At 34.9% G+C, this 20,616-nt stretch overlaps 2 protein-coding genes across 5 annotated transcripts; one reads left to right on the top strand and one right to left on the bottom strand.

The window, feature by feature from the left end:
- Positions 1 to 1,694: 1,694 nt before the first annotated feature.
- Positions 1,695 to 4,516, top strand: LOC129309744 (uncharacterized). The gene is made up of 5 exons (XM_054951442.1): positions 1,695 to 1,890; positions 2,953 to 3,067; positions 3,617 to 3,706; positions 3,807 to 3,905; positions 4,028 to 4,516. Exons 1-5 carry the CDS (start codon positions 1,823 to 1,825, stop codon positions 4,127 to 4,129), a joined length of 474 nt encoding a protein of 157 aa, XP_054807417.1. The 5' UTR covers positions 1,695 to 1,822; the 3' UTR covers positions 4,130 to 4,516.
- A 1,267-nt stretch (positions 4,517 to 5,783) lies between these two features.
- Positions 5,784 to 12,780, bottom strand: LOC129309719 (transcription factor bHLH155-like). Of its 4 annotated transcripts, none has more exons than XM_054951421.1 (11): positions 11,714 to 12,780; positions 10,986 to 11,156; positions 10,605 to 10,689; positions 10,431 to 10,472; positions 9,535 to 9,594; positions 9,134 to 9,253; positions 7,841 to 8,968; positions 7,635 to 7,688; positions 7,310 to 7,450; positions 6,979 to 7,104; positions 5,784 to 6,316 (listed from the first exon to the last, which is right to left on the bottom strand). In XM_054951421.1, exons 1-11 carry the CDS (start codon positions 11,806 to 11,808, stop codon positions 6,227 to 6,229), a joined length of 2,112 nt encoding a protein of 703 aa, XP_054807396.1. In that variant the 5' UTR covers positions 11,809 to 12,780; the 3' UTR covers positions 5,784 to 6,226. The 4 variants fall into 4 exon arrangements, with proteins under 4 accessions (XP_054807396.1, XP_054807388.1, XP_054807380.1 ...); XM_054951413.1 differs by having other exon boundaries at positions 7,635 to 7,742; positions 11,753 to 12,776; XM_054951405.1 differs by having other exon boundaries at positions 5,917 to 6,316; positions 7,635 to 7,742; positions 11,714 to 12,775.
- Positions 12,781 to 20,616: the final 7,836 nt, after the last annotated feature.

Raw genomic sequence — 20,616 nt, forward strand, 5'->3', positions numbered from 1 at the left:
CTTACATAACTATTTTAGACTTTTCATTTTATTTATGTTCTATTATTTATTGTTGGAACGTTATTCATTAAAAAATTATTTTGGTCTCAGATACCTTAACTGACGTCGATCTTCTTGCCGATCCTTGAGCACTTATAGACAAGTGGAGGGTTAATTGAAATTTTTCTTTTGATGTAATTATAAATGTTTACATATCTTATTTTTTTTATTTTTAAAAAGTATGATTAGGTGCTCTACATAAGTTATAACTAAAATTTTATTTATATATATATATATATATATATTGTTTGTCGGCTGAAAGGAGCTAAACTCCTGATTTATTTGATATTTAAATATTTTGACTGCATCAATGTATTATAGAAATTTTAAGAGATTCTATTTACAAGAGGAGTTTTGTCAAAATGTTTATGAACATGTTGCAACTTTGTTATAATTATTAGTGTCAAAAGTGTTATAATTTCAATATAAATCTGATTTAATTGTGGAAACAGAGTGAATTTACGATCTAAGGCTTACAAGGATGTGTGAAACGGTTCACACCCTGTGCCGGTCACTCTCCAAACTTTGGGGCACGACAACAAATATGAGACATTAGTAAGTAATTCACGGTTTCAAAAAATATTAATTAAAATCTTAATTTCTTAAAAAATTTACATCATTTTAATTTTACCATCATTAAATACCTTATATATATTGCCAACTATTAAATACCTTAAATAAGTGTTCTAATAATAATAATAATAATAATAATAATAATCAAAATTTCAATGTATTATTATTGTTAAAAAAAAAGAGCAGTTGAAAATAGACTAGGGAAGGCTTATAAAAACTGTTATATATATACACACACGCACACAGATGTGGAAGGGTATTACGTTGGATTGCCCCATGAACTGCACAATGGCCAGAATAGCCCATCAACTTCCCGGACCAGTTACTGTTGTTGATGAATGATGATGCCGCTCTTGGGCCGTCAACTCCTTACTCTAGTGCCCGCACTACCCATGCACTATAGTGCTTTCTAGTTGGGCTCCTGTCCTTTTTGAACCCAAACAAAATTTCCGACAAATAAAAAAAGACATCAGAATAAATTCTAACAGCTCAAATGCCCGATTTAATGCTATACTGGAACGAAATATTCTTTTTATGAAATGTGAATATGAATGGGAAAATTGGCTTGACATATTATATTATAATCAAATATAATTGAAATGCATAATAACAGTTTATATTTTATACCAATTTTATTACGGAGCACATGTGGCCTGGCTGCATCATAAAAGCTTTCCATTCTTCTCCACCTAACAAACATTTCTTTGTTTTTTTTTTTTTACACAACTCAGCATCGTGTGTGTGTGTGTGTGGTACATATATTTTTATTTTTGATAGATTATAACATATTTTATGTAAATCATGTGAAATAATTAGGAAAAAGACAATTTTGTAAGACGAGGTATTTTACTCGCGATCTATAAAGGTGTTACTTTTTGTATGAATTTTTTATTTTAATAATTTTTAAAACATGAGAATTCTTGGCTTGGCTATGATATAATCGGAAATTATTGGAATAGGAAAAATCAAATTAAATTCGGCCGTCGGCCCATGCCTGCTGCAATAAAGCAGCCTACATCGGCATTCGTCCCCGAAAAGATATTGCATCGCTGGACCCATTTAACATTCACATTAAGAAAGGACTAGATTACCCTCCCTTTCAAATCCCGTCTCGCTCGCTCTATTTCCCTGTCGCGGAAAATAAGAAGATAGGATTTTCAGGTCGTCTCTAGATTTCCTCTCCCTACGCAACCGTTGCGGGAAGCGGAACATGGCCTTCGCCTCTTTTCTTGGCAGAGTCCTCTTCGCCTCCGTTTTCATACTCTCTGCTTACCAAGAGTCAGTATACATGTTCCGTTGACTCATTTTTCTTTCCTTTTATTTTTTTTTCGTTTTTCATTTTCGTGCGATTTCTGTTTATTTCTAGCGTATATGTCTGTATTTTTGTATTTATTAGATAGAAACTATGATCTTTAAGTGAGTTCTTCAACTGATTCTTTCTTCTTTTGGGTAGTTGCTATGCTCGGATCTGTTGCATTAAAGTTTTGAACTATGTCTGATCTGTTTAGCGTAAAAGGTCTGAGTAGATCTATGTTTCATACTTTGATTTTTATTGAAATTTTCTGGGATAATAATAGTATCTGGGTCGTTGCAAGCTAGTCATTTGCCATAAATTTCGAAGATGGATGAAACTTTTCGAATGCCTATTTGACATTATTGGTAAGGAGTTGGTCACTGGCATTCATGAATCATTCATTAAAGGGGCTGCACTTGAATAAAATTGCTTAAACTTTTGATTTTTTTCTCCTCATCAATATCGTTTTCTTGAATCGGTACGTCTAGGATGTCCTAGTCTGTTGAGGCCTGGGGGTGTTATTCCCATGACATGTTTGATGCGCTGGGAAATGGGAACGAGATATATAAAGAGATCCTTTTTATTTCTTTGTAATTAGTACTAAATAAAGTAGCCATGGTATTATGCCTATTACATTGTAATAATACACACCCAAGTTAGATAGGGTCTTTACCTGGGCATGGATCTATACTTACGATTATTTTATGCATTCACTGCTCTAGTTTACTAGTAAGATCATCAATTGTTTAGGGTTTTGGTTGGGACCCAAGAGTCCAAGTATGATGGGAACTGTTTGCTATTCTTAGCATGCTGTATCGACTGAGTTGGACTTAACTTTTCATGATGGCAGGCATCATTAATTCTACCGCCTTGATCATATGTTGTACTGCTCATGCGTGATTGTTTTGTTCTATCTTCGATTCCAAATATTCAAAGTCATTGAAATTCACCCTTAGAGTCTCAAAGTCTCTATATAATTAATTTGGATGCTGCAAAACCAGCTGAGCCTTCTTTTTTATTGTGACTTTGTTGCTCTGGCCTTGTAGATTCAATGAATATGGGGTTGACGGGGGAGCTGCATCGAAGGCACTTAGACCAAAGTTTGATGCTTTTGCACATCAGTTCCATTCTCATGTTGGCTTCCAACTTCCAGAAATTGATGTAAGTCACTCTCGCTCATTTGTATACTATCACTTAGTTCAGAGACATGATTAAGACACAATGAAACATTGGAAATAGAAAGTTAATGGGTAGAAAAAGAAGAATGTGAACAAATTGCTTGTGATAAATGGGGACAGTCTAGAATTTGAAGTTGGAGACAGCTTGTGATCTCAACAACGTTTTCATATTTTTCTTCCCTTCTAAAGCATCTCACTCTACTTAATATATGAGATGGATGAATTATTACTTATATAAGGCTTTCTATTGGGCTTGACGCTCACAGGCACTTTTTATGCCTTTAATTAAACATTTTGGCTCTCAAGAATCAAGGTGATTGTGTTTTTTCTGGTCATGAATCTCAAAGGAGAACCAGCAGCAATGGAAGTAGTGGAACTGTGAACTCTTTTTAAGTTTCTTTCATCAATATTAATGTTGTGTATGCTTTGGATCACAAATTTGTAATTTCAGATGGAATACTCTGCTTTGCATGCAGCATGTGTGGTGCATAGTTCCTGTATTTTAACATACCCTTTTTTATATAATGAGCAGATTAAATATTTAGTTGCTGGAGCTATTGCACTCAAGGGGATTGGGGGTCTGCTTTTTATCTTTGGAAGTGCCTTTGGAGCTGTCCTTCTGGTTTGTAGTTGGATTTTTCGTAACGAATTAATTTACACTGAAATTGGATTTCATCTTTTGGCCTAGCTAGTTTTACAAGCTATGGTTCTTTTTACTGTAGCTTCTGCATCAGATGATTGCGACTCCAATACTGTATGACTTCTACAATTATGACAACGAGGGCAAAGAATTCAATCAACTTTTCATCAAATTTACACAGGTCAGAGCAGTGTTCATTTTCTAAACTTTTGGTTTACTTTGATCTCCTTATGCTGAAAATCAAGCTGTTGCCCTGGTTAACGGTTGCTGCAATTATTTATGTGCTTGAAATACATCTTGCAGAATATGGCTCTTTTTGGGGCTCTGTTGTTTTTCATTGGAATGAAAAACTCCATTCCTAAAAGGCAGCCCAAGAAGAAGGTTCCCAAAACAAAAACCTATTAGTGGCATCAATCGGGAGTTTCTCAGGTTACTTGCTGGTTCTTGCCATTCCTTAACCCTCCAAGATATGGCCAGGGTTCGTCGTGTCTGGTTCAGAGCCAATTTTCACTCTTCAATTTTTTTTCTTTAATTTATGGTTTCTCTTTTGGGCAGAGAGGTTAGGAACTATCTTTCAATAGCTAGGCTAAGGCTTTGTCTGCCGAGAGAGAAAAAGTAAAGTCCAAAGCCTGTGCTTTTCAAACTTCGAGTGTCATTCTTGATTTTTGTTCTGTTCTGGCGATCTTGGTATTAGTTTCAGGCACAAGAACTCTTAGAAGTTGCTACTATCTTGAAACCTAACTGGATCTGTAGGTCAGCTTCTTTCTTTATTTATTTATTTTTTTGGCGCTATCTGTAGTAGTACACGCTCTTGCCAATCTCTTGGTGATTCCTCCACGTCGCCGAATCCTATGCCCTTTTTTCTCGTTAGATTGTAATGCATCCGATTCCTCACTTGCCAGCAAATGCATGCTATGGAGGAGCTGCAAAATTACAAGTAAATTATTTAAAAGCCACTTGCCAACTGGCATGGGCTGTTGTTCAAGCTAGCTTCGCAAGAATTAAGGAACCCGAGTGAAGAAATATTTATGTAGTATGGGACTGTGCCATTCAACATCTAATCACCTATCATGCTTCAGAAACACTATTTTTCTAATTATCTTCTTAATCCTGATAAATTTTAAAGTGAAATGGGAATCTTTTCTCAGAGTGGCAGCTGAAATAATTTATCGAGAATCTGTTGCTTTATCATTGTCAACCGTTGAATGGGAAAGCGTACAGAAATATCAACGTTTATATGTTTTCTAACATCTTGTGGGGTTATATCGTATTCCTAAGTGACGATATAACATTACTTTTCGTGATGGTTAAAAAAACTTCATTTATGCACGAATTAACGAGACATTTTTGCTGTGTTTTCTTAGTCTATTTCTGATTTTCCAATTATAGATATAGAGCGAGGAAAGCCAATGGCACAGCATGCAAAGACGGTGGGAAAGAATCATTTGTCGACCAAACTTATCTGAAAACGTATGTCCTTTAAACCTTAGTAAAAACCCAAATATCTGAAACGGATCCTCGAGCTCCTTAACATCTGCAATCAAGTCCCATAACTCCCATAACTTTAAGAGCTTTTAGATTGTTTGAAACTGTTTTTATTTTATTATTATGAGAATTGGTATTTTGTAGAATATATTTTAAGAATAAAAATAATAATAAAATATTTTTTTTTTCGTTTTCCCTTATTCTCCAAAATAATAATTATAGAACACCTAAAAATTATTTTTATTTTTCTGTTCTTCAAAATAATATTTTATTTTTTTATTCTTCAAAATATTTTTTAAAAACAAGTTATTAAATAAATTTTTTTATTTTTTCATTCTGAAGAATAAAAAATTATTCTCAAAATAGATTTTCAAGCAGGCTCTTTGTAATCCTTAGAACCCCAATAATAATGCTTGTAATCCCCGTAACTTTTTTTTTTTTTTGATTCAAGGCTGCCAGATAATTTTTTGGACAGACTTAACCTCCAAGACTAGTATAAATAAGATCCCTTCCCTACGCGTTAGGCATCAAGCAATAAAGTGAAGACTTTCCTTTCTTTAGTTCTGATCCAATATCAATCTTTGAATCTAAGCACGTAATCAGTTGAACTAGTACAGTTGTTTTGTTTCATAATATGGGTTGCATTCTCAGCAGTTCCGGCTACTTCAGAAGTTCTGAACCAGCTTAGGATAAACCTACCAAAGAAATTTCCAAAGTTCCGAGCGTGAAACACGGGCTCGTGCAATTCTGTTATTTTCAATATCAAACCTTATAAACAAGTTGTAAAAAACATTCCAATCATACATCAACACAAACACCATTTAGCATTCTCAACACACTCAATCCTCTACCTAAATAGCAACCATCGAATGCAAGGTAATTTTCCCGTTCCTTGACCTCCCCTGCCGGAGCAACTGGGATTGATGAATACAAGAGACTTCAAGCATCATTTCATAGATCAAGAATGAGGTACAGCAGTCAGTGAAGGAGCGAAGATGCTTCCCGAGAATTGACCAATCATTGTGAATGCATGGTACTCTGGGATTGCAGCATTTGCACGAGCGGCCACAATATATCTAATCTATGTACATTTCTGTTGTTTTGGCCCTGTGACAGGTTACTCGTTATGAACTTGCAAGTGCAAACTTCAATCCAGGCTATGGCAGATTATTAAAATAGCAACGTATCTATCCATTAAGATAATGATAACTCCAATATAAGGGTAAGGGATTGACAACTCAGTTGATCTTTAATCACAACAGTTTTGACTTCAGACATTTTAAGTCATAAATTAAAGTATGCAACAACAAAAGATAGATTCACATGCGATGCTATTAACTCAAACTAGGACGCATGCAGGAAAAACTCCAGTAAATGATCCCAACAAGATTTGAACTTGAATTCCATGTACCAAGGGGATTACAATTGAATTGAGTCAGGAAAAAGGATAGGCTTCAGGCAAACAGATGATCCAAAAAGAAGGAATAGAAACGACGCATTAGATGCTACGAACAATAGATTGAAAGGCAGATACGGGTTGTCTAACTTCCGAATAGATTTGAATTTAACTTTTGATAATTATTAAAACTAGTAGAATATCAGTCATCATAACACCTAAATATGTGGATAAAACTTTCATTAGAACCATAGGAACACGTTGCCCGCAATTCTATGTTATTGGTTCAATCCTTTGAGAAAAGGAAAACGGAGAGGCAAGTTCAGATTTACTAAAGGGAGAAAAAGATCTTTACTAATTATTCTGGTCCTACCTCAACCACAAAACAAATCCATGTCTTCTCACCATGAGCTTCTGTCGTACCCGTCAAAATTGTCAGGCCCAAGCTTCTTATGGCTTCTGCTATCTCAAGAAAATGGGTGCACTCCTCACACAGCATCTGCAGCATAGGACACAACTAGAATTAAAGAAATAAATAAGGATTCAGCAGTTGATAAATAAAGATTCAACATAAGCCCAAGAAAATATCTTTAAAGAGCCTCCAACCCCCTGCCCAACTTGCTGGATTCTCATCAGTTTCTCAATTGCTCCGGTATGTATTAATTTCTACTCAATCAAAACTGTAATCCTCAACTTTCGCATACCTCAATGAGCATCTGCCCATTCTTGTTTAGATTCTCCACTAATATTGAATGAACTTTCAGATGGCCCCCTACTTCCATTGCCCAACTTGAACCCTGTTCATAACCAGATGATCCAAGAACATCTGCTTCCATGTGATGTACCTGCAAAACCACAGTACAATATCAAATTTGTGAACATTTTCCTAATGCATAATTGCACATATGTTAGTTCATGAGGTTAATTATAATAAAGGCCTCAATATTCAGTTATCACTTATCCTGTTTAGAAAAGTAGTAGTTACCGTGGGTGAAAAAGGTAGACTACTGAAATCCCATTAAACCTCACCTTTGTCTTGGAGTCTGCAAATTTGTTTAGCTTGTCAGCATGCTTAGTTATGCTCTGCAAAAAGAGCATGTGCTTTATTGTGCGCTCCAGCAGCGAATCAATACTGCACTGTTGGAGTTATTGCAAGATTTTTAGCCAAATGAAATCAGAAAATCAGATGTGATTAACAAAGACAGGACTAAGAAACATGGATAACTGGGACATACCTTTGCTCCATTTGGCACTAGCTCTCTCAACTCCTTGATACGATCTTGAATCAGTTGTCTGTCCCTTGGCCTAGGCCTACAAGATTCCCCTGCCCTAGCCCTCTTCTTGTTCTTAGCTGGTTCAGAAGACCTTTCGAACTGTTCATTACATGAACTATGACATGCAGAAGAAAAACCTTTGGGGGAAATTACACCACGAATTCCAGATGAACTCAAACAGGGCTGTTTGTCCAGAGAGGACTGATCTATAGAATAACATTCTGAATTAATAGTGCGCATGGTATGAGTAGCAGCTTCAGGATTTGTTCCAGATGCTACGCCAGACTGCACTGATGAACAAAATGATAAGTCACTATTTGCGTCATTATTACTGTGGTGAACATTGGCTACAACTGCCTCCAAAAGATGTTCTTGACGAGACTCAGAAGTCAACTGGCTACAGCTAATCTCATCTGGCATCTCTGCAGTTTTAATATCTTGATTCACCCATGCATCCCAATCACAGCATTCATTACGTCTCAAAAAAGCTGGTCCAAGTGCTTCATGCAGCTCCCAGCCAGCAGGGAACTTCAACATTGTGAATGGGACATCCTTGTAACAAGGACTAGTCTGAAATTCTGACTTTAATCTGCCCTTTTGGAAGTCTGCATCTGAAGGTCTAGAGACACTGGAGACGCCTTGTTGGTTAGGCTCCACATAAGGTAGCTTATCACTTCCATGAACAATAGCATCAACAAAGCCTGCAGGGATGCCAGCAGAATGAGATCCAACCTTCTCTGGTGGAGATATTAAATCTTCGAAGCTATTAATATTTGAAACAGAATTCTGTGACAATGATGGCATATTTTTTTCTGATTCCACCCTCACGTGTTTGCAGCCACTAGTGCCCACTGCATAACCTCTCTCATTTAGAGATCTGATCTCTAAAAATTTCTGATTCTCCAGATCCATCATATTTGACATTGACTGAAGTAAGATGTCACTTTCATCAAAGTTAAATTCAGAACCCCCATGCTTGGCCATATCAACAGCCATTTCCTGAGTAACACAGGAAGGTAAGTTGTTGTCAGAAAATGGGGAGGACATCAAATTATTCAGTGTCTCACTCTTTCTGATTTTCTCCACATCCTGTAAGCAAGCAAGTAAAATATTCAAAGAAAACTTTTTCATCAATATATCTGGCTGATAGAAAGAAATTTAAGCATTCTGATAGTTCTTAATGTATCTCAATTAAAAACGTGCAGAGCACATGAAAGTACAAACATGCAGAGAGAGTTTGAGATAGAAAGTTACCAGAGGCGAGAAATTCTTTGCACTACATTGTATTTGGTTAAGTGTATGGCCTATTGTGTAATGCTGAGTAGGCAGAAAAAGATTTCTGATGTGAGTTACAATATCCGCATCTTCTATCACCTGCTACCAGGGATGGCAGAAGCAGAGCAGACATTTAAAATGGACCTCTGGATTTTACATTCAATGTATGTATGAAAAAAAATTCCATCCAACAAAATCATAGATCAGTCCATGACGAGAGAAAAATGCATAATTTTATAACAAAAAGTAAGTTAAAGATCTAGCAGAATTTCCAACAAAAATCATCAACATAAAAATATTTGAGATAACTATCTTCTTGAACCTCATCAGCAGTGATAAAGAGTTTAAGCAAAGCAAATAACAAAAAGACTTTGCCTTACATTATTTAATGAGCCAAGCTGAACAACTCCAAGTGGGACCACAGCTACAACAGCAATGGTCTACAAGGCAAGAAAAGAACTTTGTTGATAAAGAAACTTAACAGTTAACACACGACCAAGTTCATGAAGCAATTCAGGCCAGAAAACCATCTTTGAAATATAATCAGTAATTTTCAAATACATTGTACAACAAAAGTCTAGATACCAATTCCTATCATCCTTCATTTTTGTCCTGTGGCAACTGTTTGATTAATTGTAAGAAAAGTTTAACTCTTTTCCTTTTTATTTTATGAAAATAAACCTGGCCAAACAAATTTTTTTATTAAGCATTTATTCAAATGCTGAAAATATATAGTAAACTTTTGATAACATGCATTAATCTTGGCAAATCAAAATATTTGAAATGTAAACAACACAAGTCTGGGTCACGAAAGAAGACCTCTACACTGAATAATGAAACGAGACACCACAGCTGAAAAACGTGACTTTGCAAATAATATACTCCAAATACAACCTGAGGATTTATTAAACTTTTGGCTGAATCTAGTGAAATAGGAATAATGAGCCAGCGTCCTGTTATTGCATAACCATTTATGGTCTTAAATCAATAATCATATTAACCATAATTCTCTGACATGTTGAAAATTGAAATTAAAAAACCCCCACCATTCTTATCATGTAAATCTTTTCTATAAAAAATCTATAGAAGTTCACCCTGTTCACAGGCCATGGACATTGCGGCTTGCTCCCTCAAGTTTCATGCAATGCATGGGACCTGAGATCAGTTATTTCTATTTCTTTTCTTTTCTTTTCTTTTCTTTTCTGGTTGACTATGGAGTGTTCTCTCTTGCTGCAGACAAAGCTTTAAAGTGTTAAAGGATGATATGTTGACTTACCTTGATTCCAACAGAAAACTGGGGTTGCCAGTCATCAACAAACTGAAAATAAAACCAGGGAGGAAGGAGTATAATAAATTAGTGTAATAATGAAAAAAAAATGGTAATATGGGATCTTCAAATGTTATTAGGTGGGGGAAATATACTAGTGAAACTTTAAAAAAGAATTCTCACTTCATATGATGAGCCAGAACCTGCAACTTGATTACCAGAAAAGATCCACCGATGCTTTCCAGTAACAGCTACCTGTCCAACAATACTGTGAAGCAAAGGAGAAATACAGCATGAGATGTAAACTTATTTAGCAAAATAATCTTAGTTCATTAGCTGTCATAATTTTGAAATGGTAGACATTTCTCATTATGACCAGTAAAAGTTTCAATGTTGAGAGAGGCTTAATCTGAGGGTACAAACGAGTAATAGTGAAAAGAGTGTAAAGAAAGAGAAATCCATATAATTTTTGTGGGACAATTAAAGATCAACAGTTTCAGGCAAGAGCTTCATAAAAGCTAACTCAATTTTAAATAGCTTCACTATTTGTTGGGCTATTCATACCCTTCCCCTAAAGTATATACACGATATGACATCTTTGCCACAGCTAACCCCAGAGGGTCATGCGAGAAATGACCACCCTCAACCCGTTCTGAGGCCTGCTGGCTGGGCTTATTCTCTAAGGAGTCATGTTCATCAGGATTGTCATAGTAACCATCCTCCCAAGTCAAGATCCTGCAAGCAAGTACCACACTCAAAGTGATTCAAGGGAATACATCATAATCTATTTCCTTAGACAACAAATCAATTTCAATTGTTCAGATAAAAAATGATATTACCATCTGTGTTAAATATAAAACATCAAATACCAATATCAAGTATAAAACTTACCCCATTGCATATACTATAATGAAAGTAATATAAAGCCCCCTGACTAGACAGAAGGATCACAATTCATCAAACAGCATGCTTTTAGAAAATTAAAGTTTTCTTTCCAAACCTAATGGATGGCAGAAGAGCAAGCAGCACCGAAAATGTTAGTATTTCAAGGATTCTAGGTAATCAATATCTTTAAAGTTCAGATAAGCGATATATGCTTGAATTGCCTAAAAAGTAAACATTCGCATAATACATAAATTCCAATACTCCAAAGTCAAATTTCATACCAAATATGCAAAAACTACAAAAGTACTCTAAGTAATTGCATTCAAAAAGAGGGATACTTGTACAGTTACCAAGATATGGACGCAATATATAAGCTGCAGAACAAGTAAATGTAAAATTGGACATACATGCGAGCATGATGTTTAAGTTTCCAAAAGATGGCGTACTTCCACTCAGAATTCAAACAGAGGCTCCTGAGTACTTGCTGCAAGTTGGTACCCATCTTACTAAGATTTCTACACCCAGACACTAGAAATTGGACGTTCAGTGACACCACAGAAAAGAAAACACCAAAACGCTAATTACCCACAATCCCCGTGACCTAGCTTCCCCTGTAAGATCCTCTTCCAGCTTGCTTCCTTCTCAACCCTGCTCGCCGTTTTAATGGCGGTCCAACTGTTGGCAATAGCAAAAGATCCGTACCCATCACTCGCACAACACGTGCGAATTCCAGTACAAGTCGCGCTACCCAAAGCTTCGAATTCTGCTTCAGGAGCTTCGACGGATTCAGACAAGCGAAAAGAGAAGCAAAACCGCTATACTAAGAACAACAACAGCAGTATCCTTAAGCACACAAATAACACAATTATCCATCGAATGTGTACGAAAGCTCCTCAATTCTTCAAGGAACAAGAGCAGAAAGTTAAGGGGGTCGAGACGGGTTCTAGCTTATATCCGAAGACATGGGTTGACAGCAGAGCTGGAGAGCTGCTAGTACCGAATGAACCTCTCAAGGAAGTTGCCAATAGAAGAAGCGAACTGAAAATTGTTGAAGAGTGGGGTAAAGAGACTCGAAAAGCTTTGAACTCAGAGCAATGAGGATTTAATGAATAAAATTGAGCTACATTTGTCGAAAAAGAAAAGCTCTGTTTTTTCCCAGTTTGCTTTATCAGAGATGGAGCCGGTTCCTAAAGTTCCAGTCGCTCTCTCTTTCTTTCTTTTTTGGGTAGAGGAAGAGAATGTCAATGGTGAAAAATAGTACCGGGGGGAATATGGTCACAATGGAATGGAAGAGTGATGTAATATAGAAGCGCACTCTGTTTCCTTCTAGCTTTTCGCAGGGGAGTGGACACAGTTGATCTTTGCAATGATGAGCAAAATGGCGTAGCCGAACTTGATAAAGCTTCTTCCTTTTCCCTATCACCCTCTATTATCCTACGCATTGGGTGGATTCTAACTCCAATGGCAGTGGTTTGTGCATGAGCCAGAGGCCTATTGGAAGATTAGGGACTAATTCGAGCTTATAATAACTAATTAACATCAACAAGCCCGTGAAGCTAAAATCAAGGAAAGGCAAAAGAAAAGGAATTATCCAATCAGGGTACTAGGAGATCTAATAGTCAATTATAATTGTAAGTTTATTTTAAAAAATTGATCTCACTTATCATTTATAAAAAAAAAAATTAAAATTATGGTTGAGTTTAGACAAATTTTGGTTTTTTGGATAGTACTTAAAGTAATGTCATACTCATAAGCTTTTCAGTATGAGTTTAAAAAAATTAAAAATGAATATCTTGTACCCACTGAGCAAGTTTTTTTAGTTGGGGTAATCTTATCAAGATTTTTAAAATAAAACTCTAATTTTGTCGAGACCGGTTTATCGATGACGGTAGGATTCATATTTTAGGAATGTAAATTTAAACTTTACTATTAATATAAATATTTTATTGGTGAATAATTTGCGACTTGCCAGTAACCTGCAAATTCTTTTTAAGCCTTAAAACATCCTTTTAACTGTAATGAATATAAATGATATCCAACTCATTTAAATTTTTAGTTATTGCCACAAAAAAGCCACCTTCTTTTTCGCATGGGAGTTTGAATGGGCCTTTGAAAAATTCAAACATGGGTCACTTGATGTGTAATTTTATTAATATTATTTGAAATCTTTGACAATTATTTAAACAATAAATTTGGAAAAAAAAAAAACTTTCATCCATAGCAATACCACGGCCATATAATGATGATAACAACATTGAAAACAATATTATCAATGTTAATACAAAATATAAATCAGTTATGTTATTTTTTTATAGAAATCATTATATTATTCATAAGGTTAATAACCAATTACTTTCAATCTTCAAACAATTCTTTATTATTCTTTCAATCTTTTCTTCGTGCATTGCACTTAGCTCTACGTAATTTTTATTTTTATTTTGATTTCTTCATAAATTCCAAGAAAATGAAATATTAAAAAAGAGTATGTAATCTTTGAAAAAAACTCAATTACTATTGCATGGAGGAATGATATCCTGTTCTTTAAAACAATAATAACAATTACTTTCCAAATTCAATGTGAAAAGAAGATAAAATTTAAAAAAAAACTGATAAAGATTTGGATACAACAATACATAAATCTTACTATATTGTTTACCAACAAATTGTAGTTCATTTTTTTTTTTTAATATCCATACTCTATCCCTTCCCCTATGACACATGCACTAGTTTACAATACAATCATTAATCCTTATATTTTTATCAAGTTTTATTTTTAATCCCTATAATTTATTTTCAGCCATTATAATTCATGTAAGTTAACATTGTTAAAAACCTAAGAAACAAACATTACTTAATTTTGCTGAAATTATAAGAATTAAAAACACTAGAAAAAAATTATAAGGATTAAAAGCAAAATAAAATAAAAGTATAAGTACTTATGATTATGCTTTTCTAAATTCAAAAATTTAACCTGCATTTTTTAAGAAGTGTTTTGGTGTGATTGGGCCCTTGGCGAGTAAAGAAAATTATATTTAATTTTAATTGAAAGTAGAGGAGGCCTTATAGAGCCAGTAATTCAGGCCAAGCCCGACGGGTTAGCCTAATTGGCCCAAAAAATTTTAGAATCAGGCTAAAAAAAAAGTATTTTTTATGTTTGAGCCTATTCGGGCCGACCCGAATAGGCCCAAAAAATTCGGGCCAAGCCCGATCGGGTTCGGGCTTAGCCCGAATACCCGAATAAAAAAATTATATTTTTAAAAAATATATATAATATAATAAATATTAATTAATTCTTTAATTTTTAGATCATTTTATACTAAAATACTATATATTTGAGTTCTAGACATCATTTAAGTATAAAATAAAATAATTAATTTCAAAGTAAAAAAATAATTTTAAAAATTAAATTCGGGTATTCGGGCCGCCCGAAGCCTGAAGGAATTCGGGCCGAGCTTGGCCATTCGATTTTTTCGAGAAGTCGGGCTTGTTCGGGTTCGAGCTTGTTCAGGTCGAGCCCAAATAAGCCCGGCCCGCCCAAATTCCCGGCTCTAAAGCCTTATGTATGTGTGTATATTTCCATAAAATCTCAAATAAACCATTATTTGTGATTCCTAATAAAAATTTGGAACATGCTAAAAAAAAAAAACCAAATCTAGGTCTAGGTAACTCGTTTCATATTTAAATTATTCACAAAGTACTTCATTCTTTTCCAAAAGCTCGTCTGAAACATGAAACTAAACTTTTTTACTTAACTTAAGGCGAAATATATTCATAAATATTACACACTTTACGGGTGATATCGCTTATGATGGCCAACAACATGATGCCCCGACTGAGGAAATGATCCTTATCTCTCCTCAATTTTCAATAATTCCTTGAAACCCTCCTCAACCACTACTCAACTTCTTCTTCCCCTCTCAACTATCCTTTCTTCAACCATCATCTCATTTCCCTAAAGTTGTGACTCTTTCTCTCTGTAAGTGTGGCAGCCATGCATGCCGTATGATCATGCACCGATTTCTTTGGGCCACCTTTCATTCTTTCTTTAATTTCTTCATTTGGAACAAATCGAGCATCATGTTTGCTATATATACATCCCACTACTATCTATCTTGTGTTGTTTTTAGTTATTTCTTGTAGGCCACCTTCACATTCTGCAAATTCCCTTGCCCCACACCAACTCAGCATCATTCTAGGAATCCTCATTATTTGTTTCTAACACTGTGATCTTGTGCTATCATCGCGTCCGGTCATCGATTTCGAATCATTTTATCTCCTTTTTTATTGTCATCCTTGCTTGATCTGTCTGTAAGAGTAATTATATAGAACTATATAGGTTGGATTTAGTCATTTATTACCCCACAAGGGACAAAAATATACAAACTCTGGTTAAAAAGTGACATGATCACCTTTGTTCCATTACACCAACTAACTGTGCCTCTACTTTGGCCGTTAAAAGACCCGATTTGTCGGAAGTGATTAAATACAGTGCCTTTAACTTGTTCCTCAGCAGTATTAAGAGGCACAACATAATCATGCCGTCTTTGTTTTCTTGTTTTACATCGAGAGGATCAGATATATATCTCTAGCTTTCGTCAATTATCGAACATTTATAGATATATAGTGATGATCCATCATGTTTGCATGAACAACTTCATTCGAAATTTGACTACCAGAAAGCTAAGTCAAGTAGGTCTTTAGTTTATTGCCTGAAACTTGTTATTACCCTGGCATGGTCAAAACCCACAAACACAGAATAATTATATAGGGCCATAAAATATAGGGCAAAATGCAGAATTTTGATGATTACTATTATTCTTTCATGTTGGAAAAGGGAAAAGAGGAAGAAAAACTTTGGACGGCTTGCATGTTTTTGCAAATAATTTAAGTCTATAGGGTTATCAAAGCTCACGAGGATGATATGGCGATAGGACTAAGTCAACTAGGCTATGCATGGAGGTGCTGCTGTGAGTTAGTGATTCTAATGATAGGCTTTCTGGATAAAGACTAGTGAAAGGACCATGAGTATCATAAATCATGAATGCAAAGTGACCAAGAACAATGATTTCTTCTCTCTCCTTTTTCTGTCAAGTTTTAATTTTTACCTACAGAATTCGGTTAACTATAATTTCTTATTCCGTGAATAATGTCAATGTATAAGAGGAAGAAAATGTTGTTTCTTTAAGGATTAAATTTTGCATTTAGATTCCAAAGGGGAAATTTTTTTTATCATGCGTATGATGGTCTGTTCTTTTTATATTAATTGCTGATTTTCCTTTTTCTCATAGCATCTATGAACAGATTAATTAGGGGCCAAAATCAGATCTTACAGGCAATGTTTTTTATCAGACACTTCATTTAGAAAAGGATGTAGACCAAAAAATAAAAAATCTAGAAAAGGATGACTCAGTCTCCAAAGCCATGAGTACAAGTGTCCTTCTCACCTGCGCTTGCCTCCTTTCTCTTAGTCAAAATCGATGGGCGTGAAAATGGAACACCACACACATAAAAATCCAATATATTAAACACATGAAGAATAATATATAAGTGAAAAGTAAACTAGTGGCCACTAACTAAACAATCTATATCTTTTAGCTTTTTAGCTAGCTACGGGTAGTTAAGCAAGTAGGGTTAACACACTTTACAATATTTCCCTCTGATGAAACTTGCCAAGAAAATCTATCAGTTATCGTATCTGGTTTTGTTTCTTTCCCTGGTCTGATGCTGTTATCTGTAATTATCTCTAACCAAAACGGTGATAGATTGATCTATCGATGCAAGCACGAGGAATCCAATGATAAAACGCTGTAGGGCCAAAATCTTTTTGGTTGAAGTAATAATATTTCAGTTCTTGAGGCTTAAAAAGGAAAAGGGAAAATTAAAGGTTTGTCATCTCGTGGTTAGTAGAGAGTGTGGAGTTATAAACTATGTAAGGAATATCATAATTGGATTTGTAAAACGTTGTATTCTATTCTTCAGCAACACTAATCATATTGTTTTAAGCTGTCACTTTCAGCAAAGGTACATTCGGGTAGAATAATGAAATTCCATATCCAACAGCATGAAATCTGAAATGATACTGTTCCAAGGAAAGTCAAGCATTATGAGTTTTAAAATTGATGAAACACTGTTCTAAAAAAGATATTCCTACCACCATGAAAGGTACAAGTCCTTTTTTAACCACAAGTAATTTTTGCGAGATTAAGTGCTTGATCCAATAAGTAGCTCCAAAAGATAAGGTTGGTTTAGTGGATGCTGTCGTTTAGTATGGCTTCACTAATTCTGTGAATAGTGAGAGAGATGCTTCCTTCTTATTGTCTCACTTTCAGTTCTTTTAAACCCAGCGCCTTCCTCTATTTTCTCCACTGAAAATCTCACATCAATGATTATGAAAAGGGAAAATCTTCCGAAAAAAATAAGATGGAAATCTGACCATATAGCAGCACTTTTGATTGAAGGGGTAATCCTGTCATCCCAAGAACTCAGTATAAAGTATAGATTAACGGTTGTTGAAGATTTGCAGTCAGCCACTAATTAATCAAATTATTCTAAAAGCAAGAGAGAAGAAAATCTATTGGATTATAAGTCATAGAAATTTCTAAATAACTGTGCAAAGAATAAATAAGAGAGAACGACACTGGTATATCATATATATACTTTGAATTAGCCTTTTCTTGGGTGCTGAGTTCTTTAATATAATTATACATCCTTGGCCTGTAGCAAATTGACAAGGATATATCATCACCTTAAATTTGAATATTACAATGCTTGTCACTTTGTTTTTTTGAGTGGACCTGAACTGTAGTTAGTGATGAGGATATTCAGCTGTTGTTTTGTCGTCAGACTGATCAACAATCTTGAGCTGTATGCAATCATGTGAATGAGAAAATGATCATCAGCACTGCTCAGCAATCTTTGGCGAGCACTAGCCGCAAAGCCAGGACATGGAGCTTCACTAGTCATAATTCTATACAGTTTTAAGAGTTGGGACTGTATATTTAAACAGAGAACTAAAAATGAAAGTTCCATGTGTAGTAGCTACTCAACTGAGAATATGCATATATATATATATATATACACACCATCTGAACCACTGATGCAGCATATATGTGATAAATGCTTCCAACACAGGTTAAATGCTAGTGAAGTTTGCTGTTTTTCTTTTGCTTCTTTCTCATCAGAGTAATCATTGTGACGGCTGAACCTTGGACAAAGTTTAAAGAAGATATAGGTCAATTGCGATACGGCTCTATCAGATAAAAATGAAGTGCCTGTTTTACCTATAGGTGAATCGAACTTGAGTTTGACACTTGCAAATTCATACTTCCACAGGAACCACTGAACTCAGATGCTGACCACCTTTTAAAGCAGAAACCGCTGATCGTTGTTCGATGCCTGTATTTGTTTATGCTTATTCGAGAACCTTATTTTTCATATTTTGATCATTTAAGAAACAACTGCTTTTCTTCCATGTTCAACTTTATATGAGATTTTCCCCTAGTTTAGCTAGCAACGAGATACCAGGTGCTATCAGGGAATATTACGTACATCTTAGACATGGTGCTAGAATCTGTAATGGTCAATTGCATGTAGAATTTGACTCTGACAAGTTGAACGTGGTTTTCAATTAAATTCGGGTAGAAGTGAAGCAGCATTTTTTTTTTTTTGGGTAATAAAGTGAAGCAGCTTTGTCATGTGACGGGTTGCAATTTTTAAAATGGGAACAGTTGAGTCAGGGTCTGAGCTTTGGGCCCTTATCTTGTCGGCCTTAGGTCCAAATTGACTGGGTTTCGACCCAAAAGTTTGTCTACTCTATCATCAGCATGAGGCCCAAAGTGAGAGCGCATGTGTTCTTCTCCTGATTTCTTATCACGAGGCCGACTCTTTGGTTGCCCGTAATTATAATCCTGCATCTACACTTGAAAGTACAGCCTGTGCAAGTCTATTAGACAATGAGAATCGCATTGATTCGTGGACAGACATTATTCTCCCCCGGCCCGTCAATTCTTTGCCCTGGCATCTTGGGATTTTGGGAAAATTACCCACAAATCCCAGGTAACAAAATTAAATTAGGTCGCTGGAATTTCATTTAATACCAACAGGCAATAGGTCCCAAAAATTTTGGAAGTGATTGGAAAAATGTGTAAAAAGATCATAATACCTTGACTTTTGACCATTTGACTGGTCATATATTATATAGACTGTTGGGCGACTGGCAATGATAGCAATAGGTTACACAAACGTATTTTATTTTAATAGCTTTTTAATTCAAATATTAATAGTTTAATATTTATAAGTCAAATTTCTATATTTACTACTCAAGTTATTTCATTTACAAGTGGAATTTAACAATTTAATGTTTATAAATCAAACTTTTATATTTACAAGTTGAGTCGTATCATTTACAATTAATCATGTGTCTTTTTTCATTGATTCTTCAAAGCTGTAAAGTTATGAAAATAAGCATGCATAATCCGTTGTAAATGACATAACTTGACTAATATCAACGGTCAATCAATATCAACAGTGACCAGTCACCAATTGTTAATGTCGGCTAGCCAATCATTTTAAGTTGGTCGACACAGCGGGTAAGGTTGCTTCACATATTTTTCAAATTACTCCCTAATCTCTTTAAACATATTGGCATCAAATGAAATTTGGCGGACCTATTTGCATTTAACTTCTTTACTTGGGATCTATGGGCAATTTTTCTGAAAGTTTTTTATGATGTTAAATTGCGCCCACCATTCCTAATATTTTTTTAAGTGCTATTAATTATCTTATTTGGTTTTTTAATCCCTTGTCATTCAAAGCATGGTGATTAAAAGAAATAATAAGATCAGATGCCGACTTAGTGGAACAAAATTATCACTATTATCCACGGACTTTGTTATGATTAGACTAATTGACCATCCATAGTAGAGTTATTTTGAATGGGGTTAACTATGAAGAAGACAAGAACCAACAATTTGTAGTAATGGAGTGTATTATTCCGTTCTCATTTGGGAGGTAAAAGTAAAACAAGGCTCCATGATATATTTCTTGAAATGGAAAAGATAATATGATTGACTAGGTAGTAAATAAATCTCATTGCATTTCATTTAGACACAATGCGAGATGGAGTCAGAGTTAAAAAGGAATCAATAAATTAATTCAAAAATTTATTGAAGACCAATGGGTTGAATTTAGTGGAAGAAATTAATTTCTCACAATATAACTATTAAATTTTTAGTAAAAACATGCTTACATTCAATAGCTAATGGTACCTCTAATAGTAAAATATCTGAGTGCAATGAAAAAAGAAATTCAT

The sequence above is a fragment of the Prosopis cineraria genome, unplaced genomic scaffold (assembly GCF_029017545.1).
Source record: "Prosopis cineraria cultivar Desert tree isolate PC_DT_omini unplaced genomic scaffold, ASM2901754v1 PC1, whole genome shotgun sequence".
Classification (NCBI taxonomy): Eukaryota; Viridiplantae; Streptophyta; class Magnoliopsida; order Fabales; family Fabaceae; genus Prosopis; species Prosopis cineraria.